The sequence below is a fragment of the Armigeres subalbatus genome, chromosome 2 (assembly GCF_024139115.2).
Source record: "Armigeres subalbatus isolate Guangzhou_Male chromosome 2, GZ_Asu_2, whole genome shotgun sequence".
In the NCBI taxonomy this organism is placed as follows: domain Eukaryota; kingdom Metazoa; phylum Arthropoda; class Insecta; order Diptera; family Culicidae; genus Armigeres; species Armigeres subalbatus.
Genome location: NC_085140.1, coordinates 342,870,121 through 342,897,519, shown reverse-complemented (window position 1 = coordinate 342,897,519; position 27,399 = coordinate 342,870,121). Strand labels below are relative to the sequence as shown.

Here is a 27,399-nt window from a genome sequence, read left to right as displayed (position 1 = left end):
TAATTTTTCTTTGAATAACGAAAAATTCGTCTACTTTTTTATAAACCGATATTAAAAGCGAGTGTGTTTCCAGTTGCATTTTAATGCACCATAAGAATTATTCTGCAGATTCGACAAGAGATTGAATTACTAGCAGAAATGGCAAAGTCTGAAGGGGTACCACTCATCAGAAACTATTCAACTTATCATTCCAGAAGCAGAAATTTCTCGTGCGGTGAAAAGCTCTACATTGTTCTCAGTTTTCAAGACAAGCGACAAGCGAGATGTAAGAAACTATCATGGCATTACATCACTCGGAGTGGAGTCGAAAAGTGTTCGAGTTGCTGATGGACGCTCCCAGCAAGTTTTCTTTCCGGCCGCTCTGTGGAAACGTCATACGTACATACATACGTACAAAATTCCAAAGAAATGCCGTTCACGAATTTGATTTCAACATATCTCGTCCAGACTTCGATGTAGCTTGCTGAGTCACCTTTTAATATCTGACCACCTTTAGATTTAAACAAATACAATAAATACAAATTCCAAAATATTGATAATTGTTACTCTATTGCAGCGGTTCTCAACCTTTTTGCCTTTCTCGTATACTAAGTATACGTAAAGGCTATATGTTCACTCCAAAAACAAACTTTTTATAGAAGGCTCGGAGACCCATAGTGTTATATACCAATCGACTCAGCTCGACGAATTGAGGTGACGTCTGTTGTGTGTGCGTGTGTGTGTGTGTGTATGTGCGCACCAAAAGAGCAAAAAGTTTAGCTCACTTTTTTTGCACTTACCCTCAACCAATTTACTCGCAACAAGTTGCATTCGACGCATTATACTGCCCCATTGTTTCCTATTGAAAATTGACCGGATCGGACTATGGGCTTGGAAGTTATGGCCAAAATACTTTTCCTCATAAAAAAGCGCGTAAAAAAGTCTAGCTCACTTTTAATGCATTTACCCTAAACGGATTCCCTCACAACAGGCTGCATTCGACGCAGTATCTTACTCCATTGTTTCCTATTGAAAATTGGACGGATCGGACAATGGGTTTGGTAGTTATGGCCAAAATACTTTTCCTCATAAAAAAGCGCGTAAAAAAGTCTAGCTCATTTTTAATGCACTTACCCTGAACGGATTCCCTCATAACAGGCTGCATTCGACGCAGTATCTTACTCCATTGTTTCCTATTGAAATTGGACGGATCGGACAATAGGCTTGGTAGTTATGGCCAAAATACTATTTTTTACCGCACGAGAAAGGCATCATCACCGCTAGGTGGATTAATCTGGGTTTTCTTGAGAGGTACCCCTTTGTGTTTTTGTATTTATTGAGGTACCCCCTATTTTAATAAGCGTAACTTATAAAATTATCTTGAAAGAGTGCCTTCGAACCTATTGAAAAGAGACTTTTGAGCATCTTGAAATGGCGTTTCTGAACCTTTTGAAAGTATTGATGGTATTTTCTACATACTTATCAAAAAACTTCCTGAGAGCTCTTTATCCTTTTTGGTTAATTTATTTAACAAATGTTTTCAATTGGGATACTTTTCAGATAAATGGAAAAACGTCAAAGTTGTTCAAATTTTAAAGCCGGACTAAAATCCAGCTGATGCTTCTAGTTGTCGCCCAATCAGTTTGCTTTCTTCAATGAGCAAACTGTTTGAAAAGATTATTTTAAATAGAATGATGGTTCATATTAATGACAATTCTATTTTTGCTGATGAGCAATTTGGTTTTCGCCATGGGCATTCAACCACCCATCAGTTATTAAGAGTTACGAATTTAATTCGGCTCAACAAATCTGAAGGATATTCGACTGAAGATGCTCTTCTTGATATAGAGAAAGCATTTAACAGTGCATGAAGGTTTGATTGTAAAATTAATGAATTTTAATTTTCCTCTGTATATTATTAAACTGATCCAAAATTATTTATCAGATCGCTCACTGCAGGTAAACTATCAGAATTCCAAATCTGATGGATTACCTGTACGGGCTGATGTCCCCCAAGGCAGCATAGTGGGGCCCATATTGTATAACATTTTTACTTCTGACTTACCTGATTTACCACCAGGGTGTCAAAAATCTTTGTTTGCAGATGACACGGGCCTTTCAGCCAAAGGGCGAAGCCTTCGTGTCATTTGTAGTAGATTGCAAAAAATTTTGGATATTTTCTCCACTTACTTGCGAAAATGGAAAATTTCCTCGAATGCTTCCAAAACTCAGCTTATTATTTTCCCACATAAGCCGAGAGCTTCTTATTTGAAACCTTCTAGTAGATATATTGTCACTATGAATGGGGTTCCAATTAATTGGTCTAGCGAAGCTAAATATTTAGGACTTCTCCTAGACCATAAATTAACTTTTAAAAATTGAAGGCCTTCAATCCAAATGTAACAAATATATTAAGTGACGATATCCACTTATAAACAAAAAATCAAAACTTTGTCTTAAGAACAAACTTTTGATTTACAAACAAATTTTTAGACCTGCCATGTTGTATGCTGTGCCAATATGGACTAGTTGCTGCAATATCAGAAAGAAGGCACTCCAGAGAATTCAAAATAAAATTTTGAAAATGATTCTGAAATTGCCTCCGTGGTATAGTACCAATGAACTTCATAGAATTTCTAATATTGAGACATTGCAACAAATGTCCAACAAAATAATTTCCAATTTTAAACAAAAATCGTAGCTCCTAGTCTAAGAGATAATTACCAAAAAAAAGGGCTTTGAAGATCTTGAAATGACGTTGCTGAGCCGTTTGAAAAAGTAGACTTCTTGAAAGAAGAATTCTAGCCACTAAAAAGAAAAAATCCGAGCCACTTGAAAGGGGGCTTCCGAGCCTGAAACTGGGCTTCCGACCCTTTTGAAAAGAGGCTTTCGAGCCACTCGTGATGGTTGGCTAAAAGGATTCCGAGCCCCTCGAATGGAGAATTCTGAACCTCTTAAAAGGGGGCTGCCAAGCCTCATGAAATAGGGTCTTTCCAGCCTCTTGAAATGAGCCTTTGGTCATCTTGAAATGACATTTCTGAGCCTTTTGAAAGTTGACTCCTAAACCTCTCGAAGGAAGAATTCCGAGCCCCTCCAAAAGAAGTTTTCGAGCCACTTGAAATGGGGCTTCCGAGCCTCTTGAAATGGGGGCTTTCGACCTTTTCAAAAAGATGCTTCCGAACCACTTGGCTGAAAGAAGAATTCCAAGCCCCTTCGAAAGGTGGTTTCCGAGCCTAATTAAAGAGGTCTTTCGAGCCTCTTGAAAGGAGGCATTAACCCTCTTAAAATGACTTTGCTGAGACTTTGGAAATAGGCTTCCAAGCTTCTTGAGTGGAGAATTCCGAGCCCCTCGATCGGGTTTCCGAGCCACTTGAAAGTGGGCTTCCAGGTCTTTTGAAAGAGGGCTTCAAACCTTCTGGAAAAGAGGACTTGTGACCCTCTTAAAAAGGGGCATCTGAGCCTCTTGAATGATGGCTTCCGAAAAGAGGCTTCCGAACCACTTCAAAGGGGGCTGACTGAAAGAAGAATTCCGAGCCCCTCGAAAGGAGGTTTCCGGGCCTCTCAAAAAAAGCTTCCGAGACACTTGAAAGGGGGTTTTCCGAGTCTCTTGAAACTGGGTTTCCGAAGCTTTGGAAATAGGCTTCCGAACTGCTTGTGGGTGTTAGCTGAAAGAATTCAGATTCCCTCGAAAGGAGGTTTCCGAGCCTCTTAAAAGAAGGCTTTCAAGCCTCTTGAAAGGGGACTTTCGAGCCTCTTGAAATGACGCTGCTGAGCCTTTTAAAAATAGGCTTCCATGCTTCTCGAAGGTAGAATTAGGACCCCTTTAAAGGAAGTTTCCGAGCCACTTGAAAAGGAGGCTTCCGAGTCTCTTGAAAGTGGGCTTCCGAGTCTTCTAAAAGGGTGTTTCCGACCCTTTCGAAAAAAGGGCTTCCGAACCACTTGAAAGGGGGTTGGCTGAAAGAAGATTTCTGAGCCCCTCGAAAGAAAGCTTCCAAGTCTCTTGAAGGGGTCTTGGAAGGAGGCTTTTGAACCGCGTCAAAGAAGGCTTCCAAAGTTTTTCTTATTTTTTTTTGGAAAAAAAAGCCTTTATCCTAACCTTCAAATTTAATGTTTCAATTATTTTCCTTGGAAGGAGGCTTTTGAACCTGGTAGAAGAAGGCTTCCAAGAGTTTTCCTTTTTTGAAAAAAAAAGCCTTTATGCTTCAAGGCTTCTGAACCTTCAAATTTCATATTTTAGTTAAGAATTATACTCTTAACATATTTCATAATTTTGTTTCGATTAAATAGATTGGTTTTGAAGATTTTTTTGATCTTTTGTGCACACTGTGTTGGCTGTGGTGGACATGATTCGATATGTTTTGATTTACTAATTGCTATGCATATTATGTACAATACAAAGTCTTGCAATATAAATTTATACAATTATTAAAACTTTACCAATAGTCCGCCATTACCATTTTCGTCCGAGGTACCTCCTGGGGTCAGCAAAGGTGCCCCCGGGGGTACATGTACCCCAGGTTGAGAACCGCTGCTTCAGATAATCATGTGGGGATTCTTTTGAGAGTTCTTTCAAAAAATCTTTTAACAACTTCCACGGAAATGTTTTAAGGAATTCCTTTAAAAACTTATTCAGTGATCCTTTTAAAATTTCTTTAGAATCTCGTTCGTAAATACAGTTGATGCAAAAGTATAAGATTGCTAATGTCGCTCCCGTTCGTGTGACTAACATCTAGTTTGCTTAGACCTAGCAGCCAAAGTACCGATGCTATAAATGTCAAACCGATGTTGGTGATGAATCCAAACATCCACTACAACATAATGGACAACAAACGGTCAAGTTAAGCTTGACAAAATAATTTCAATGGCTGCAGCGCGACTAGCGTTGTAGTTCTTATGCTTCCCAAGTAGCACACGCAACATCTTCCTAAAAGCACGTTGTTTCTATTCAGTTTCATTAAAGGCATTGGAAAAACATCAAAGCACGAAAAAGTTGCATCAAGATGTCAAAAACGTTCGAATTGTGATCAATGTTTCATTAAAATTGCAATGCAGTACGTGTTTGACATTTGAAAACAAACAAACAAAGAATACTGCACTTTCATAATGTGTTGCAAACACGAAACAAAATCATTAAGTTGCATATTTTTACCATGTTACTCTTCAATGCGTCTTTCAAATTTTAATTGTTTGTTTAAATAAGGTTGCAGAAAAGTTGAATGCCTCTTCATTTTTAATTTAGCATCATTCAACGTCTTGACAACTCACATTTTTTCCTGTGTAACAGGAAACCCGAGTACAATACTTCATAATCGTATGGTTTTTATTGTGAGTCAACATGCAGTCCCTTCGAAGTGTTGAATGGTGCTGTGGTAGAGTAAAGGACTGTCAATCACATGTTCCATAAATCGAATCCAGTTTTATATTCTTATTTTTTATTTTTTCCGCTGTAGTATTTTGCAACATTATTGTAATTTTACTGCAATCGAAGGATGTTTCCGTAGGCTCCACCTCTTGCGCTTTTTAGATTGCAAGAGAGTTATATTTGATGGCACATACGCAAAGATTATTTCTTCCCGAATAGTTGCAACACAGTGAAATGTTCAGTAGTGAAACAATTTGTGCTGCTTGGGTTCTATTCGAAATACCTTCGGAAAATGCTTCAGAAATTCCTTGGATTTTTTTTCAGGAAATTTCTATTTATAAAACACCTTAAGGCCACCGTCTCGTGGGTTTGCGCTATGAGCAATTTATATGGGAGAGTGGCGTAACGCTGATTTTAGAACAACTATTTTGACCAAACTGATTGAAATATTCGACCACCGAGACAATCACTACATCAGGAATTTTATATTCTTTGAAATGGGTGAAAAACAATGTGAAAGTTTTTCCAGGATACTTCGGGGACTGCCGCAAGGTGCACAATTTCACTCACCAACGACTTTTCCCGCATGAATTACGCAAAATTCAAAGCGGGTGACATATGTATTTTATGTTCTAAACTGTTGACACAAGTCTAAGGGATGTGTGTTCCATTACTTAAAGGTGAATAAATTCAGTTTTCCTGAAAACTACGAATTTCCCCAAGTCAGGTCAATCAAAGTTTCAATACGGAAGTGTGACTCGGGAAGGATTAAAAAATATGCAAAAAAATTCCATAAATCATTTGAAGTGTATATTAATAAAATCAATGAAAATCTTTCAGCATAATTTCAATATCTCATAAAGTTTCTTCCTGGTTTTTTTCCTGAATTTTACATGAATTAGATGGTGAAGCGTTACGAAGCGCGAAAGAGGGAAGCGAAGGAAATATAAACGTAACGTTCCAGTCTTTGACGATCGGTATGATACAAGGCCTCGGTCGGCGTGAAAGGGACCTACCCACGTATACGAGGGGATCTACGATAATGTTAGAAGCTGCGCTTTTGCATGTTTTCTGCATGGTCATAATAAATAATTAGGTATAGTATGGGTGCGGAATCAGACATTGCAAATAGTAAGACATTACAAAAATTACGAATTATGAATGAGAATTATGTTTCAGAGACCTACATTATTCTTTTTGATCGAGTTATGCCGAATCCTCATACCAGGAAAATTAATATGATAAACTTATCAGCTTCAATGAAGCATCAGCACACAGCTGCCCCTCAGCCATTCGTTCTTGTTGCACGTACGATTGCACTGCAACATTCATGCAACACTTTTGTAATCCTCGACATATTTTCAATTGGGCAAAAATATGGTCGAAACATAACATTCTTTTATGTAATTAATATAACTGCTCTCAATATGAAATTTTAAAAGTAAGGCCATATCCACCGGAATGAAAACATTAGATAAAATTCATTTGAAAATACATATAAGACTTAGTTCATATGAGTAAATATAATGATCGCAATAATTTATACGTCTTTTCGAAAATATGTCCAGTATTTCATCCTTTGTATGCAGATACCAACGACCGTGTTTCCACAGTTCGACTTTTTATTTTTGCGTTGCATGGAATTGTTCGGTTAGGAAAGACTAGTCGTTCAGCACACGGCTTGCAGAACGGTTGGTTGAGAATAGTTCCCGCATGATAGAATTTCAAATATAGGAAATTGAGAACACATGACTTTAGAAATTTAGGATTTCCGAATCGAGTGAAAAATTAAGCTTCAATATGAAACACATAAGGCAAATAATACAGATAAGACAAATAAAAAAAAAACAAATAAGATAAATAGGACAAATAAGAAAAATAAGAGAAATAAGAGAAAAAGACAAATAAGACAAATAAGACAAATATGACAAATATGAAAAATGAGACAAATAAGACAAATAAGACAAATAAGCCAAATAAGAGAAATAAGACAAATAGAACAAATAAGACAAATAAGACAAATAAGACAAATAAGACAAATAAGACAAATAAGACAAATAAGAGAAATAAGACAAATAAGACAAATAAGACAACAAGAGAAAAAAGAGACAAATAAGACAAATAAAAAACAAATAAGACAATATGACAAATATGAAAAATAAGACAACAAGACAACAAGACAAATAAGCCAAATAAGAGAAATAAGACAAATAGAACAAGACAACAGACAAGACAAATAAGACAAATAAGAGAAATAAGATAAATAAGACAAATAAGACAGTAATAAGACAAATAAGACAAATAAGACAAATAAGACAAATAAGACAAATAAGACAAATAAGACAAATAAGACAAATAAGACAAGATAAGACAAATAAGACAAATAAGATAAGACAAACAAAACAAATAAAGCAAACAAGACAAATAAAACAGATAAGACAAAAAAGACGAAAAAGACAAATAGGACAAATAAGACAAATAAGACAAATAAGACAAATATGACATAAGACAAATACGACAAATATGGCAAATAGACAAAAATAAGACAACAAGACAAATAAATGACAAATAAGACAAATTAGACAAATAAGACAAATAAGACAAATAAGACAAATAAGACAATAAGACAACAAGACAAATTTGACAAATAAGACAAATAAGACAAACAAGACAAATAAGACAACATAAGACAAATAAGACAAATAAGACAAATAAGACAAGACAACAATGACAACAATGAACAACATGACAAATAAATAATAACAAATAACAAATAAGACAAATAATAATAAATAACAAATAAAATACATAAATTTGTCTTTATTTGGTTCATTTGGTTTTGTCTTATTTGTCTTATTTGTCTTTATTTTGTCTTATTTTCTTATTTGTCTTATTTGTCTTTATTTGTCTATTTTGTCTTTATTTGTCTTATTTGTCTTATTTGTCTTATTTGTCTTATTTGTCTTATTTGTCTTATTTGTCTTATTTGTCTTATTTGTCTTATTTGTCTTATTTGTCTTATTTGTCTTATTTGTCTTATTTGTCTTATTTGTTCTATTTGTCTTATTTCTCTTATTTGGCTTATTTGTCTTATTTGTCTTATTTGTCTTATTTTTCATATTTGTCTTATTTGTTTTATTTGTCTTATTTGTCTTTTTTCTCTTATTTCTCTTATTTGTCTTATTTTTCTTATTTGTCTTATTTGTCTTATTTGTCTTATTTGTCTTATTTGTCTTATTTGTCTTATTTGTCTTATTTGTCTTATTTGTCTTATTTGTCTTATTTGTTCTATTTGTCTTATTTCTCTTATTTGGCTTATTTGTCTTATTTGTCTTATTTGTCTCATTTTTCATATTTGTCATATTTGTCTTATTTGTCTTATTTGTCTTTTTCTCTTATTTCTCTTATTTGTCTTATTTTTCTTATTTGTCCTATTTATCTTATTTGTTTTTTTATTTGTCTTATCTGTATTATTTGCCTTATGTGTTTCATATTGAAGCTTAATTTTTCACTCGATTCTAAATCCTAAATTTCTAAAGTCATGTGTTTCTCAATTTCCTATATTTGAAATTCTATCATGCGGGAACTATTCTCAACCAACTGTTCTGCAAGTCGTGTGCTGAACGACTAGTCTTCCTAACCGAACAATTCCATGCAACGCAAAAAATAAAAAGTCGAACTGTGGAAACACGGTCGTTGGTATCTGCATACAAAGGATGAAATACTGGACATATTTTCGAAAAGACGTATAAATTATTGCGATCATTATGTTACTCATATGAACTAAGTCTTATATGTATTTTCAAATGAATTTTATCTAATGTTTTTCATTCCGGTGGATATGGCCTTACTTTTAAAATTTCATATTGAGAGCAGTTATATTAATTACATAAAAAAAAATTATGTTTCATTACCGTATTTTGCCCTATTGAAAATATGTCGAGGTTTGCTAGAGTGTTACATGGATGTTGCGCTGCAATCGTGCGTGCGACAAGATCGTATAGCTGAGGGGGCAGCTGATGCTTCATTGAAGCTGATAATGTTTATCATATTCATATTCCCGGTATGAGGATTCAGCATAACTCGATCAAAAGAATAACAGGTCTCTGAAACATAATTTCATTCATATAACTGTAATTTTGTAATGTCTTACTATTTGCAATGTCTGATTCGCACCCATACTATACCTAATTATTTATTATGACCATGCAGAAAACATGCAAAAGCGCAGCTTGCTAACATTATCGTAGATCCCTCGTATACGTGGGTAGGTCGCGCCGACCGAGGGCCTTTGTATCATACCGATCGTCAAAGACTGAACGTTACGTTTATATTTCCTTCGCTTCCTCTTCGCGCTTCTGTAACGCTTCACCATCTAATTCATGTAAAATTCGGGAAAACCAGGAAAACTTATGAGATATTGAAATTATGCTGAAAGATTTTCATTGATTTTATTATTATACACTTCCAAATGATTTATGGAATTTTTGCATATTTTTTAATCCTTCCCCGGAGTCACACTTCCGTATTGAAACTTTGATTGACCTGACTTGGGAAATTCGTAGTTTTTCCGGAAAACTGAATTTATTCGCACAAGTAATGGAACAAACACATCCCTTAGACTTGTGTCATCAACAGTTTAGAACATAAAATACATATGTCACCGCTTTGAATTTTGCGTAATTGCGGGAAAAGTCGTTGGGTGGTAAAATTGTGCACCTTTGCGGCAGTCCCCGAAGTATCCTGGAAAATCCCGGAAAAACTTTCACATTGTTTTTCACCCATTTCAAAGAATATAAAATTCCTGATGTAGTGATTGTCTCGGTGGTCGAATATTTCAATCAGTTTGGTCAAAATAGTTGTTCTAAAATCAGCGTTACGCCACTCTCCCATATAAATTGCTCATAGCGCAAACCCACGAGACGGTGGCCTTAAGGAATGTTTCCGGATATTCCTACAAAAAATCCTGTAGAAATTCCTTCGTAAATTCCTTTACGATTTTTTTTTGGAAATTTTAGTACATTTCTTGAAGAATTTCTTCGGAAATTATTTCTAGAATGCCCGATGGAGATGGTTCAGCGATTTCTTTGAAAATTTATCCAATAATTTTTCAGATTTATTAGGAAATTCCTGGAGAATTTCTTTCAATAACTCTTTGGAATCCACTTGAGAGATCTTTCAGGAATTCTTTGAAGTATACCTTTAGGGGCCCTCCTTAGCCGTGCGGTAAGATGCGCGGCTACAAAGCAAGACCATGCTGAGGGTGGCTGGGTTCGATTCCCGGTGCCGGTCTAGACAATTTTCGGATTGGAAATTGTCTCGACTTCCCTGGGCATAAAAGTATCATCGTGTTAGCCTCATGATATACGAATGCAGAAATGGTAACCTTGGCTTAGAAACCTCGCAGTTAATAACTGTGGAAGTGCTTAATGAACACTAAGCTGCGAGGCGGCAAAGTCCCAGTGGGGGATGTAATGCCAACGAAGAAGAAGAAGATACCTTTAGAAAATCCTGTGAAAATTCCTCATGGAAAATCCATTCGAAATTTCTTCGGGAATCCTTCACAAATTCCCTTAGGTATTGTTTTTGAAAATTTCTTCAGGTTCTACTTCAGGAATTCCTTGAAGAATCCTTTGAAAATTCTCCTTGAAATTCCTCCAGGAGTTCTTTCAGGTACTCATCTCGGAAACTCCGCCAGGAATAATTCAGAAAATTATGCAAATAATTATTTAAATTATGTTCCCGGGAATCAACTTCCGAAGAAACGGGAAATAAAATCAAAGTTTCCCGGGATTCCGGGAAATAAAATTATAGCGCTTTAATCGATAGAAATTTATTCAAAATGATTATCAAAAATAAATTTTGGAGCTCAGATTATTTGGCCGATTTTGCTGCTGAGAAATTATTTTATGTTATTTTATTTTTCTATTATTCTTATTAGGATGAATAAAAAAATTGGTATACTTTAATTTTTTTCATTCATCATAAGAATAAAGAAAAGATAAAATATTATGAAAAATAAATTGGCAAGTTTCTTTCTTTTGTACACGCAGCAGCAAAATCGGCGAAATAATCTGAGCTTCAAAATATATTTTTGATAATAATTTTGAATAAATTTCTGTTGATTAAAGCGCTCAAATTTATCTTTATGTTGTAGCATGAAATTTGAATATTCCTATCCTTGGATAGATTCTTTTATAAGTCTTAGAAGACAAAAAAAAACGCAAAATCGATTTAAGCAACCACAAAATTATGCCCGTTCGGAGACGAGCCAGCCTCGGGCTGAAAATCTCCTTAATAAAGCCAATAAAAAAAAAATTATGTCATTTTCAGCTGAAAATTTTATAAAAAGCGATGAGATACGCGAAAGTGATTATGAGCTGACCCGTCGAATAGCAGATATTTTTCGAAAACATGAGTACGTCTAATGACAATGGAATCATTGAAATGGAATTCCCACGAGAAACATAGACTTGAACGATTTTCGTAGCATATAATAGCTGAGAATGAAAATAAGAACCCACTTTCAGTGGGTATGGCATAGAATAAACATAGAATTGTTGAAGTTTCTTTTTTCTTCTTTATTAAAGAGGCTTTCAGCTCTTGGCTGGTTCACCTCTGAAGGGTTGAAGTTTCTGAGCACGTTTGCCGTCCATGTACAAAAGCCTTATCTCCTTTGCAACAAAGACTAAAAACCTGTAAGAACTAAGAACGGAAGTCCTACTTTGAGTGATTCCTTTGCAAAATCCTCTGGAAATTCATTTGAAAATTGATCCGGAAATTCTTACGCAAGGTTCCTCCACGAAATGCTTTTAAAATCATTAGTAATTTAGTATTTTTGTAATACATTCTTGAAGAGTTTTTTAGGGAATTCACAAAAGAATTTACAAAGCAATACTTAAATGATGTCCCGAATAAATTCTTAGTTTTCTCCAAGTATTGCAACGGAAATTCACCAGGAATTCCTTTGAAGATGGAGATTGGAAATCCAGGAGGAGATTGGCCGGCTGAAGAACAACAAAGCCCCTTGGGTTAACCAACTACCAGGAGAGCTATTTAAACACGGTGGTGAGGCACTGGCTAGAGCGCTGCGCTGGGTCATTACCAAGATTTGGGGGGAGGAAGTTTTGCCGCAGTAGTGGATGGAAGGTGTCGTGTGGCCCATCTACAAAAAGGGCGATAAGCTGGATTGTAGCAACTACCGCGCAATCACATTTCTGAACGCCGCCTACAAGGTACTCTCCCAAATTTTATGCCGTCGACTAGCACCAATTGCAAGGGAGTTCGTGGGGCAGTACCAGGCGGGTTTTATGGGCGAACGCTCCACCACGGACCAGGTGTTCGCCATTCGCCAAGTACTGCCGAAGTGCCGCGAATACAACGTGCCCACACATCATCTATTAATCGACTTCAAAGCCGCATATGATACAATAGATCGGAACCAGCTATGCACGAACACGGATTTCTGGATAAACTGACACGGTTGATCAAAGCGACGATGGATCGGGTGATGTGCTTAGTTCGAGTTTCAAGGGTATTCTCGAGTCCCTTCGAAACCCGCAGAGGGTTACGGCAAGGTGATGGTCTTTTGCGTCTGCTATTCAACATCGCTTTGGAAGGGGTAATACGAAGAGCAGGGATTAACACGAGTAGTACAATTTTCAATAAGTCCGTCCAGCTATTTGGCTTCGCCGACGACATAGATATTAAGTTTTGGAGAAAATGGAGACTAAAGAGGGAAGCCAAGCGGATCGGACTAGTCATCAACACGTCGAAGACGAAGTACATGATAGGAAAAGGTTCAATAGAAGGCAATGTGAGCTACACATCGTGAGTTTGCATCGGTGGTGACAAAATCGAGGTTGTAGAAGAATTTGTGTACTTGGGCTCACTGGTGACTGCCGAAAATGACACCAGCAGAGAAATTCGAGACGCATAGTGGCTGGAAATCGTACGTACTTTGACTCCGCAAGACGCCCGATCGAATAGAGTTCGCTGCCGTACCAACACTGACAATCTATAAAACGCTCATTAGACCGGTAGTCCTCTACGAACACGAGACCTGGACGATGCTCGTGGAGGACCAACGCGCACTTGGAGTTTTCGAAAGGAAAGTGCTGATTACCATCTATGGTTGGGTGCAGATGGCGGGCGATACGTGGAGGAGGCGAATCAACCACGAGTTGCATAAGCTGCTGGGAGAACCATCGAGCGTTCACACCACGAAAATCGGACGACTGCGGTGGGCCGGGCACGTAGCTACAATGTCGGACAGTAACCCGGTGAAAATGGTTCTCAAAAACGATCCAACGGGCACAAGAAGGCGAGGTGCGCAGCGGGCAAGGTGGATCGATCAGGTGGAAGATGACTTGCGGACCCTCCGTAGACTGCGTGGTTGGCGACGTGTAGCCATGGACCGAGCCGAATGGAGAAGACTCTTATATACCGCACAGGTCACTTCGGCCTTAGTCTGAATAAAAAAATAATCGTGGTGAAGTTAAATGGAAGGTACTAAACTCGTCTTAGACAGTTGAAGACATTCCACTAAAAGAGCTTAAACAATTGTATGATTTGATTGAAACATTTATTCAAAGTTGTGGATCATTTTCATCTTTTAAGAGAGTTCCGCTCACGATGTATTGATTACCGGACTAACTATCGAGGAAAGTGTATGGATTAATGTTTAAAGTAAAGAATGCCTTCGTAAATTATCCAGGAATTCGTTCGGAAGCATCTTAAACAATTATAAAAAAGCTTTTGACATTATATCAAGCATAATTTTTCATAAGGACGTATGTAACAAAAGTAAACAAAACGAGGTTTTTAATCCAACATGACAATCACACGCACCTTTATATATAATACGCATCGATTTTACTGATTTTATATCCAAAAATTCTTTAATACAATATTTTTACGAATCGACGTATGTACAATTTTCTATTTTTGAAGTCTACCTGTTACAAACGTCGCTTTAACATACGGGAACTTAGAGCGACCTATGTACCAAAAAAGCAAAACAAAACAAAACTGCAGTTGCGTCAATCGTGCACTATGGAAAACCGACCAATGTACAGCGACGTATGTACAGCATACCGGTGTATGTATAATTTTATCGTTTTCCACAGGGAATTTGAATTACCTGATCTATGGCGTGAAGCACGCTTATTACGTGTCATGTATTGATGCATGCCAGCGGAAAAAAATATCGAAAAAAGATTTAGAAAAGTTTTAGAAAAAGTTTCGCCAAGGATGCAAAGGATTTCTCGAATCCTCATAATTGTTACATACGTCGTTATGAAAAATTATGCTTGATATAATCTAATTTAAGGATAAATATTCAATTCAGTGGGTCACGTGTGCCAGCTCTGCTCCGTCAGTGGAGGCCGATAACAATTGAAAATCGGGGACAAAAGTGAGGCTTGGTCGGCCAAGACAAGCATTAGACTGGACTGGAACCCAGCATGGTTTAGCCTCCATAAAGAAATAAAAAAAGTAGAGTGAAATATATCTTGACAACATGACATCGCCATTAACTATGACTATTAAGTCAGCCCTTTTCAGGATCCATAAGTAAAAAGTAAGTGAGTAAGTATAGACAGAAGTTTATCCATAAATTGTTTTTCCTAGATACTTGTCTGAGATGATCAGACCTGGGTCAGTCGGCGAATGTGCTTTGGTGGAACCTGTAGACACCTGGAAATTGTAAAAAAGGTGCCACCACCATAAGGTACAACCAATACCAATACCAAGAAGCAGTGTGAAAAATACTACTTGATAATTTGTCATTTTTTACAAAGATCTAAAAATTAAAAAGGTCGAATTTAGACCTTCTCATCTCAAAATGATCTTATTAGAGTGAAATCAGTAGTGATTCTTGATTCAGTTTCATAGCAGATTTCCTAACACTATTCTAGTTAGAATCTGGGGTCGAATAGAACAAGATCGCTGGTTTCCCCAGCAGTGCTATTCCCCAACTATTCATTTATTTTTTCTTAATAAAGTGAAATCATTATGTTGCTGCAAAGAAAGGCACATGACGCATTCATATACCAAAACAATTGAAAAGTATTTGAATCTCGTGATTCATTCATTGTTCAAATCCACAGAAAGCAGAACTGAGCGCTATTTACAATTTTAAGCTTTTGAAACTCAACTGTTATAAAAAAAATGAATTTAGAACAACTGTTGGGAAATGAAGTTTTCAGATTTATATTCAAAATGACAGCCCCAAACAATTTGAATCATTTCTGATTTTGCTCTTAGTAATGTATTTTTGCTCGCTAATTTGTATTTTTGTTGGTAATGTAATGTTGATGGGTCTCCTTCCAAAGTTTTGCTTTTAGATCACTCTGGATTCTGGAATAGCCTATAGAATAGCCCTCCTGCGGTACACTTTGATGTACGAAAGAGCCAAAACTAGCGAATACCTTGGCGTGTCTACTTTTCCTTATTGGCCATCGCGTAGGTCCGATCACGGTTAGACTTCAACGCCCTTGGCTTTATTAATCATTTCGAGTCGTTTTTTTTACTTCTGGAAACTGCGTAGTTTGTTCAACATATTTTAACGAGCTGGAAAAAGTTGAATGGTCAGGCAGGGCCTTCACCGTTGCGGAAAAAACGTAAATATTGTTTTTTCCTCTATCTGGCCCCGAGAGATGAATGAAGCGTTCCAATCCGTGGGTGAAGGAAAAGCGAGTCGGATTCTAATTTTACCAGGCAGAGCTATTTTTTGCTTGATTTTCTTTCATTCAAATTCCAACGTGGGGGAATGGTTTCCTGTTTTTGTTTATACGAAACATGCAAATTAACAACTTCTCTGGGAAAATATGTTTTCTGCAGCGTTTAAATTAGCTCGAAATGGTTCGAATCTTTTCAGCAGAGTTTGTTTTCGTACGATAGAAAAAAAAACAGGTGGATACTTTCGATTCGCAACGATTTTCAACTTTTTCAGTTCGAACCGAAACTTAATCTCGATAAATCTCCCACTAACACCGTTTTCAATTTGTTTTCCAATTCAATTTTGCAGATCACAACCGCTTGGTTGGCCCGACACCGAATGCCAAACAGCAGCCCGGAGCGAATTCCCCGAGAACGCAGACAAAGACCTTGATCCGAACCCACCCGAGTCCAGTGACGCCACCCACAAACACGACGACGTCAAGTCCGAAGAGCAACAACAGCATCAACAATAACTCCATCACCAGCAATGGTACCACGCTGAAAAATGTTGCCAACATTCAACGCAACGGAACCATTATCCTGGAGAAGACCGGCTCGCCTCTGATTCTGGACAGAGGGCGGGGTGGGGGAGCCGGTGATGGGTCGCCACCGACAATCGGTGGACTCGGACAGAAGATTGTTGGCAGCAGCAACGAGACGAAGCTGGCCAACGGTTCCGCCGTCGACGGACGCCATGTGGACTCGTACCGCAACAACAATTTAGTCGATATTAGTTTGCTCAATCATGCCAACCGGAGCGTGGAGGCGCTGGGAGTTTTAGTACAATACTTAGTTTTTAATGTAAGTATGTCGCATCTTTTTAATGAAACAGTTTTCATCTAGGTATTTAGAAAGTGTTTTACAAAAGATTTAATGGTGTATTGAACCAGCACTATGGCCGCAAGTACATGACGGCAGTTCACCATTTATAATAAAGCACGTGGAAATTAATCGGTTCAGGATCCGATAGATCATTTTTGAAAAAACAAGTTTTTGTTCTTGGTTTTGACAATTCTAACATAAAACCTGCTGAAGCTACATCGATTTGCCAAATTTTTAGATTATTTTTTGGAATTCTTAGGTTGACAGAGTTGCCTCTTCTTTGTATATCGATTTTTTTTGTCGACCCAAAGTTAGTATTTGTCCACCTGTTCAGTCCGGTGCAAACATCTGTTGCTCTGAATAATTGCACTGCTTTCATTATTATCTTAATATCCACATCGTAAATAAATTTCCATCGGTCCTTCAACCTCTCCTTCGAATATTCGAAACAGGCCGTGGGAACTGAAAAATTCTCATGCAGATGAAAATAGGTGATATTCAAATAGGTAGGTGGACCATAAAAACCGCCATCAATTTCTACCCCAAATCCTTTTAACACGCACAAATGATTCCTCATTGGGCAATTTCGTACCAACTAGAGAAAGCAATTAACGCTCCTCTGAACCATTCTATCAAGTGCAAATGCAATCCACCAGGCCCAGGATAATGGGTGCACAGGTGAGGGCACTTTTTCCGCAATTCCAAGTCCTCTGTGCTGGTGGTTGCCGATGCCGCACAGATTGGGCATAAGGTGTCAAAAGTGGGACGGACAGAATATGTAAATTAGAGCAATGAAGCAATGAAATATGCTAATTTGCCAATGCTGCGCATTCGTATTTTTCTTCCTTTTTATGTGTGGGATGCCATTGCCACACGGAGGGTCCTTGCCGTAGGAAATTGAATCCTTTTCGGACTGCCTGGGTTAGTGCAGGCAATGGACCGATGGAGACGCATTTCGAAGCAACAGACACAGTCGGTGGTTCTGCTGCTGCGATGCAGAGGGGTAAAAAATGCGAGATCATGTGTCACGGAATAAAATTTAATAATTCTCAAGAGTGGAATTTATCCGTTCAACCACTTGCTTTTACTACGTGATGTGGGGCTAGTTTGAGCATTTCATCGAGTCGAATTGAAAGTAGTTGAGATGGGCCTGGGCTCGGGCGTTGGAGCACGTAATTGCTCTTTGTCCGCTATAAGTTCGGAGATTTTCGAGAGGATGAATTATATGCCGGGCAGATAAAAACTTGCTTGGATAGAGAATGCCCAATTGCCCACTATGGAGAGTAAAACTAAAACTGCTGGGCGAAACGAATGTGCAAAGTGATTTTTTCTCGCTATAGTTGGATGCTTTGTTTGCACAGTCCTTCTGCTTCGACTGGAAGTACAGATATATGATATATGTTCTATATGAGCTCGGGGAATTTTTGCAGATTAGTGTGTCTTTAGATAGATTAGTTGAAGTTTTTTAAGCCAAAATGAGAAAAGAGTTTAACGGCAGATTGTCACAATAGGGACCAGCTAGGGATTTACCCGTCATCTAGAAAATAAGAAGATGATTACTTACAGCATCTAAGCATTGGAAAACCACAGGCAAAATGTACATAACTTGCAACATGTAATATGATTCATGAAGTAAACCATCATCAAAAGTGTAATTGCATCTTTGCTCTCATTTATAAACTGACGAGGGTTGACGACCAAAAGTTGAACCAACTATCGTATATTTTAGTGTTCTCATTTTAAAACAAATAAAATGTTACCCAAGCTTGCCAAGTTGTTTCCGAAGCGGTATTACTTTTGACTGCATTCTCAATGCCAGGAAATGATGATTCTGGCAAGTTTGGTTCTTTTATTATCAAAGTGATGTCTTTTTGTCATTTTTCAACTGGGACGAACTTTATACAAAGAATTCACTTTTTACTCAATTTTTTGTCGCTCGTATTTTTGATCGTGTGACTTAAATTTGCCATCAAAATCTTCGCATGTTTAACATGTTTAAAAAGATCCAAAATAATCACATGGTAATTAAAATGCGTTAAACATATAGGATGAGTGCAAAATTGAGAAAACATAAATTGTGTAGAAATTGCAAACAACAAGGACACTTAATGACAAAGTTGACTTTTACTGGCCTTGTTGTTTTCTAACTTTCATGAAGAACGAAAGAAAAAGAGATTCGTTCGTGCAATGCGCTATCCAGCTTTTTACGCTAGCCATAAATTAACAAGGGGTGAATCGAATTTGACATATGCTGTGAACCTAATTTAAAATAATATCTTGGTAGCTTTGAACTAGAATTTAAATCTTCTCCGTTACCATCGTGATTTTTAGATTGTTTATTTTTAAACAACATGGAAATTCACGCATTATCGTTTTCTTTAAAATTACTAATTACATTCTTAGGTCTTTTATGCATATAAAAATGGCTTAAGATCCACGCAGAATGACACCATTTAACGGTTACGATACTTTAATTGGTATCAGATATGGAATCGAAAATTAAGCCTTTAGAGTTCGTCTGGTTGGCCTGTGTCATGGATCGCCAGTAATTTTGGATCGTCCTTGGCTCTACGAACAACCCGAGACTCCCATGCTGTGACTCTACGACATAACCCTCTGCAGCTATTTTCCATATTTTAATCCTATCGAAGAATAGATTAACGTTTTCGCACCGCTATCACTTATTAAATCAGTGTTTATCGTTCGTGAAATTCTCCAAATAATTAAGGTACCCCGGGGCAAGTGGGACCTAAAAAAACGCTAGTTCAGCAAAATCGCCAAAGCATACTTAGAAAACAAGGTATTTCAAGACATTAACCACGGATACATCATTATATGCTTTCGTTGTTGAAGTGTAGACGTGTTGTGAGCAATTTATTCAGTTACAAAAATATTGGTAGTGACTTAAATAAATTTACCTGTGGGACCCATTTACCCCTTCAAACGGGGCAAGTGGGACCTATTCTGCTCTATACTGTCGAACGAAACTAATTTGAAAAATGTAGATATAATGCTCATGTAATTTCTGAGTCGTAGTATTTCAGATCATGGATGGAGGTTTATTGCTTGTCAGACTTTTGTTTTTGGCAAAAGAAAGGGATTACAATGTTAGCAGATATAAAATCAAGGCAACAAACCGATTTACCGTTTAATTGTCTGTTGTCTGGCTTTACATTAGCTTACTTTCTTACCAAATGTGTTAGATGGAAGAGATAAGCAAATTTTTGTTCACTTTTCGAATAAATGTTTCTCTGTTTAACACAAATTATTACATAAACTAGAACCTCAAAAGGAACGTTTTTATTCAGGAGGTGTTGTAAATTTGTAATAGAACGAAATGGCCAATTCATGTCTTAAGCACTTTATATATCTTAAAATCTGTTAATCTGATGGGAAGTTCAAAAATAACACAAGACAAAACCTGTTGATCTATTGTAGAATAAGTAGATTGTTTACACTGTAAACGGAAAATTTTGCATAGATATAACCATTGCTCTTTTCCATGAGGGAGATAATTTTCAGAAAGTAAAATACACATTAGGTAAATCAATTGTACACTACTTCTTAACAACTAAACCAACGATACCAACTGCATATGATTCAGATCGATATGACATATGAGTGTCAAAGTTATTTTTCACTAGACAACAATCTAAAAACAGGTAAAATGGCCCTATCGAAAATGTTGTTCAAATATGTCCCACTTGCCCCATGTATGTTAAAAATCAAGGGAAAGTGAAAATTGCAGATTTTGGCTTTAATAAAAACTTTTAAATCGTTTTTAATGTCACACAATTATTTAATTACTCAAAATATTCACTTTCCACATCAATGATGAATGTAGGAACGACCATTTTGTTGAAAATCCATTGAATTAAAATAAAAGTGATAGATTATGCCGGCAGTTTAAAGTCATGATTAAACAATACCATTAGTATGGTGCCGCAAATGGTTTTGATTCCAATTTTTTTTGTATCAGGTGAATTCGTTGATAATTCTGCTTCATCTTTCTAGAACATTGTTACCATTAAAAACGTTCACCGATTAATTGGCAGCCATAGTACCCACTTACCCCGTATTTTCACTTGCCCCGGGGTACCTTACGTCCCAAATTACGTAAGGATTTTTGTAGGGGAGAGCCATCATAGTTAGATTTTTATGAAAGCATGCTTGAATTTCATGATTTTATGACAGTTTAATGATGTTTACAGAAAATTAAATGAATCACCTATGGCTAAGATGCATCTATGAATATTATAATAAACACAGCATGTGTCAAGTGGGGTGATTCAAAGTATTATGGCCCCGACTCGTAAAAAGCTGGATTCAAAATGTCGATCTTACGAACAACTAAGAAGGCAAACGGCCATTCCACAGCCATATTTCTTCTCATTTTATTTCCCTAAAAAATGCCGAATTAGCAGAAAAGAATTGAATCATCCATAAACTGTCCGAAGATGAACGATCCGAAGAAGAACAAGTCCTTAAATATTTGGAAGTGAAATTCAGGCAAAAAAGGAGTAGTTTCCCGTACTCCAAAATACTTTGAGACACTATTACCACAGTTAACCACAGACCTACCGATATTTTGACTAACGCAGAAGAAATCGAGGAAAATGTACATTAATATGCCCGATTAAGAATGCATAACAAAATTATAACAAGGGGAGTTATATATTTCAGAAAGAATATTGTAACAAAAATTGTTATAGATTTGGCTGGTTAGTTGTTAAAATACCAAAAATTATACCAAAAATGTCTCCAGCCATAACATAATTATAACATTGGAAGTTACTTACAACATTAGTTACATATCAACATTATAACAAACGTCATAACACACGCTGTTTTAAATAACAACCATTGATATAATTGAGTTGAAATGTTTATCTGTCTTGAAGCTCGGGTGTATGGAACTATTTATTGAATGTTAATGATGGGACGCATCTTCCAAAAAGTTATAGTTTTAACCTTTCTTATATGCTCCTAGTTAATTCTGATGTGCGAGGAAGATACAAAACTTCAGTATGTCGCTCAAACAATTTGTAGAGAAACTTGAATTGTCCGATTCATGGAATTGTTTACAAAAACACAATCGACTACAGTTTCATTTGCCCGAATTCTGCCTCACAATTAGATCGGATTTACGTGTCTAGGTCGCTTGTTCCGCATCTTCGTGCTTCAGAGCTTTCTGTAACGCCTTTCTCCGACCATAAAGCGTACAAAATGGAGCCCTCCTTAGCCGTGCGGTAAGATGCGCGGCTACAAAGCAAGACCATGCTGAGAATGGCTGGGTTCGATTCCCGGTGCCGGTCTAGGAAATTTTTGGATTGAAAATTGTCTCGACTTCCCTGGGCATAAAAGTATCATCGTGTCAGCCTCATGATATACGAATGCAAAAATGGTAACATGGCTTAGAAACCTCGCAGTTAATAACTGTGGAAGTGCTTAATGAACACTAAACTGCGAGGCGGCTGTCCCAGTGGGGGATGTATGTAGATACAAAAGAAGAAGAAAGCGTACAAAATGCGTTGTTGTCTATGGTCGTGGCTACACGCAAAAAAAAAGAGTTCCCGAATTCGTGAGCCAGCAAAAATACACCGTGATTTAGTTCATGGATTTGGGAACACCAGTCACGTTTTCCAGAAAACGTTACTGTATTCCCGTATCCGTGACTATTGTTCCCGAAAAAATACACCGTGAACTCGTTAGTTCACGAATTCATGAACGCTTTTTTTGCGTGTACTGGTCGATCCGCGCTCATGTGTTGAATGCTGATAATTTGGAGGAGTTCTCCCATGAGTTGAATCGCGTGTTGTGTGAGCGCCGAAACTACGGCAGTTAGATGGTGGTCCTGGTGGATCGAAGACGCTAAACCAAAAATACGTAGTTTTTTTTAGATGGAAGACTAATGAATTGTTTCGTCAATTTAATGTAACTAACGAAATATTATATCGACAATTGAAACTAGCCTACATCGGAACTTAAATGGAACCACAGATGTAAACAAAATAAAGCCAAAATGCTCCTTGTTCAAATTCAGTTTTCTAAGTCATAACAACGTCTCTTTATCTGTGAAGAAAAGATCTTCGCTCATCAGTTAGGTGAGAGGTTTCGGAGAAAAACTACGATTAGCTCTTTACGACCTCAGGAGCATCGTCTTACTGATTTATAAAATGAATGACCAAACTAACCATTTTTGAAGCAGTGCACTCTATTAAAGATAGAATTCTAGAGCTTAACTGCCGTCGTAGATCTGGGAAACTGATTTCTTCTGATCTCGATCATGCCTTTGATCGTGTCAGTAAAAATTTCCGCCTGAGTGTGATGCAGAACTTTCGTTTGATCCCAAACGTTCCTGGACTTTGGTCGATGCTTTGGATCGTTATTAAACTTTGACAAATCATTTGCAGTAAATAGTGGACCTCAGCGTGAAGGATATGATACTTTCTGGCCACGGGTGTGCGAATCAACCAAGATTTTAGGAGTGACCTTTTTCAACTCGCTAAAACGGACAATTGATTTCAATTGGAATGAAGTCATTAGGAATACGTCACGATTGATGTGGATGTTTAACCAAGAAATTTGAATCTACAGTTCTCAATACATTCATCACGTCATCCACGTCAAGTATCCCGAATCAAGCAATCGTGCGCATTACTTCGTACATCGGAAGCTTCATCTGGGAGCGATACCCTTACAAAGTACCTATAGCACAGCTAACACTACCCAAAGAAAAGGAGGGTCTTATTCTTCACCTTCCCATGTACAAATGTAAAGCTTTACTCAACACCAGATTTCTCATGGAATTGGAATATACACCATTTGCCAGCTCCTTCAAATATTGTAATCCTCCAAATGTGGCTGCAATACCAGATCTCTCTGTAGATGCGTTAGATTTTGTTTTAAATTGTTCACAAATGTAAATTGGAGAATGAGTCTTATTGTTTGAAGACCCAATAAATGTGTTTAAAAAAAAAACACTGCTAGAAGGATTAATTTCCAAAATTCGCGCCAACTCGACCAGCGGTTGGCAGCACCATCTCAGCACCACCATCTGAAATTCCCTGAAGTTTTTTAAAAAAATATCCAAAAAATAAAAAACCGATTTCTACACTGAAAAAAAATTGTTTTAAAAATTAAAATCGATATAACAAAAAAACCTGGGAATAATATTCCTGTGACATATTTAAGGAAAAAAAGTTTTTCTAACAAAAACTTTTTTCATATTGAGTGAAAATTTATCAGCGTGTTTTATGCTTCAACCAACGACACATTTTGGACATTTAAAAATTTGTTTAGGAAGCAATTTCTATAACATTAATGTGGACCAACATTTGAAAAGAGCGTATATTTTCCTAGATTTCTTATATCAATGTTACACACAAATGACCAGATTTACAAAATTGTGATGTTTGATGGACTATTGTAAATTTGTCTGAACTGTAAAATCTGAAACATAAAAGAGCGTTTCGTTCACCGAGAAAATAAATCAATGAGTGTAAAGATTAAAATTTGGTTAGCAAAAAAATACTCATTAATTTGTAAATTTACTCGAATAATTTGAAGACATTTGGGTCTTTATCTGAGTTGGAACATTTTTTAACCAGGATTTTATTATGAGCGATTGGTATAAAATAATGAAACTTTTGTGTGCCTGTGTAGTTTTTTGCTTTTTTGAATAGTTCATCAAACTCTTCTGCCATTGTTGAGTATTGCTCATTCGAGATATAACAGAAATGTAATTTATAGAGATATTTTTGTCTGATTGTGTAACTGCCCATTCGTACAACTCCCGAGGAGTCTTGATAGTATTTCCATAATTTTTGGCAAGACTTGCTCGTTTTGCCATTCGTTAGAGAAAGCCACCAATAGCTTCGCAAGGGCCTTTTCCGTAGGATGTTGCAAAAAAGTGCCATTCTGCTTCTAAGCCATGTTTTGAATTGAAATTACACATTAATTTCGTAACGCAAAAATCGACCATTTTCAACCCTCTCCTCCAACCCTCCTTCAAATTTTGTATATCAATCATTTTAAAATTGTGTATTGTTTGTCACACTTATGTAATTCATAGATGTTCATTTAGGTAAGCAGAGTTTAGATTTAGTTAACAACTTCAGCAAAACCAAATTGTTAGTAGTGACCTCGGCGTCCCCTTCTAGCTTTCAGAGGAAATCTCCCAAATTATCTTTAAATTTTTAACATTCAGATTAAATTTTTAACATTATTTTAGATGGCTCGGAGATCCATAGTATTACATACCGACCGTCTATGATCGGCGAATTGAGGTGATGTCTGTGTTTTTGAGTGCACAAAATCTAACCCATTTTGCGGTACTTATCCTTATCCTTATTTGCTTCCAACTGGTTGCATTTAGTGGGAAATCCTGTTTCCTATTGAAGCATTTTGTTTTGTATTGATAATTTAATTTATCGGTCAATGGACTCAAAAGAAATAAAGGCAAACATACTATTTTTTGTACAAAATTTTTTAATAGTCTAGCTATTTTATTGGCACCTATTCTCAACCATCAAGTTGCAATGCATCAAGACTGAATCGGACTATAGACTCAAAAGTTTTGGCAAAAATATTATTTTTCCATATTACACCAGAAAGTCACCGATACCGCTAGGTGGATTAATCAATGTTTTTCTCCAATAAATTCTGACTACACCACTGCAAATAAAATAAAACATAAGTTTTTTTGTTATTTAATTGCAAATTTGATTTTTTTGTGGTGATTCGATTATCCGGAGTGAAAATAAAATCGATACTCCGGATAATCGAGTCCGACCTGTATTACAATTAAATATCACTTCAATTTCGTTTCGGCAACATTTGCCCGTTTTCAAAGCAATTATTTGTTTTTTTATCAATTCAATTGTTTTTAAGTTACTTCGATACAAAAAGTCAAAGAAAATGTAAACCCTTTTCAAAAGATTATGCAATTTACTCCCTAAACAAATGTTTATACTTCCAAAATATGTCGTTGGTTTATGATAGGCTGCTGAACCTATATTTGGCGCTGTAGGCATAAAACACGCTGATAAATTTTCACTCAATATGGACACGGAAAAAGTTTTTGTTAGAAAACTTTTTTTCCTTAAATATGTCACAGGAACATTATTCCCAGAAAAGTTAGATAATTGAAATACCTATCTGCAGAAAAAAAATCATCGATTTCTGAGATGAGGTTTTTTTGTAATATCGATTTTAATTTTTAAAACTAATTTTTTCAGTGTAGAAATCGGTTTTTTATTTTTTGGATATTTTTCCAAAAAACTTCAGGGAATTTCACGACAGTCCGCCATACAACACTTTTTTGCAGGTCTTGTCATTTTAGAGTTATATCGATTTTTTTTAAAATCAATGAAAAAAATTAGGCCATTATCAAATGTTACTCTTGACAATTTTTGAAAAACTAAATATGCAGAGTGGCTTGAAAATACCATATCTTTATGCCTACCAAGTTTCATTCGATTCTGAGATGGTGCTGCCAGCCCCATAGAAGAATTTGCGAATTTTGATTTCCTGAGCTCATATCGTAAAAAATAGTTATGCAAGGGCATTTTCTGAATTTTTAAACCTCCTCTCCTACATTGTATGTCTATATGAAAGTTTTTAAGGGGTCTCCTGTTAGCCTTGCGATCAAAGGCGTAGGATTGCCGATCCGGAGATGGCGAGTGGGGTTATCGGTCCGGTCTAGGATGTTTTCGGGTGGGAAACATTCACGACTCTCTGGGCAACGTGTATTCATTGAACCTGCCAAACAAGATACATCTGCATGCAATGGCGGGCATAAAAAGCTTTCAATTAATAATAATTGAAAAGCAAGTCAAGTACCAGTTGGAATTCAGAGCAATAGAAAAAGCATAAGATGATGAAAGTTTTGAGGACTATATTCTTTTTATTTGAAGAACTTGTGCTGTAATATCTTATTGTAAGCGATGAATAAATTATGCATTCAACTGTGTTCTATGACAAGGTAGAAAACACAAAGGATGTTTTTACCTCCAAGATATTGGATAAACCATTTCGTTCGGCCACGCTGAACAATTGGTCGAATTTGAATAATGCAGCTCTCGTTTATGCAAATTGCTCTTCAAATGCTTAGTGCAAATTTTTCTTAGGAACTGTGGGGTTTCCGGATCATTCTCTCTCCTTGGTTGGGTGAACGAATTTACACGGTACGAATATTCTAAATATGCTTCAAGTTTGACAAATACATCAAACATTTTCAGAAGATAAAAATTTTCAACAAAATCTAAAAAATAAAAATAAAGTTCTGTGAACATCGTGAAATTTACCTTATAAATGCAAGTGCACAAGTGCTTTTGTTACACATATCTGCATATATGACATTCATTTTCATGACAGGTGAATCTTTCCGTTTTATGTGATGTTTGATGAGGCTAAAGCAAAAAAAATGAGGTTCTATTGAATAAGATCGAAATCGGGTGATTGGAAGTACACGTCACGATATGGACATACCTCCATGAGTGGTAGTGCAAATT

The 27,399-nt window shown here is 36.6% G+C and overlaps 1 protein-coding gene across 2 annotated transcripts in view; it reads left to right on the top strand.

The window, feature by feature from the left end:
* Positions 1-27,399, top strand: part of LOC134212865 (uncharacterized) — a 556,490-nt gene that overhangs the window by 507,246 nt on the left and 21,845 nt on the right. For both annotated transcript variants that reach the window (XM_062691118.1, XM_062691117.1), the window contains exon 8: positions 16,371-16,864. In XM_062691118.1, coding sequence (XP_062547102.1) covers positions 16,371-16,864 — 494 coding nt within the window. The remainder of the gene's footprint in view (positions 1-16,370; positions 16,865-27,399) is intronic.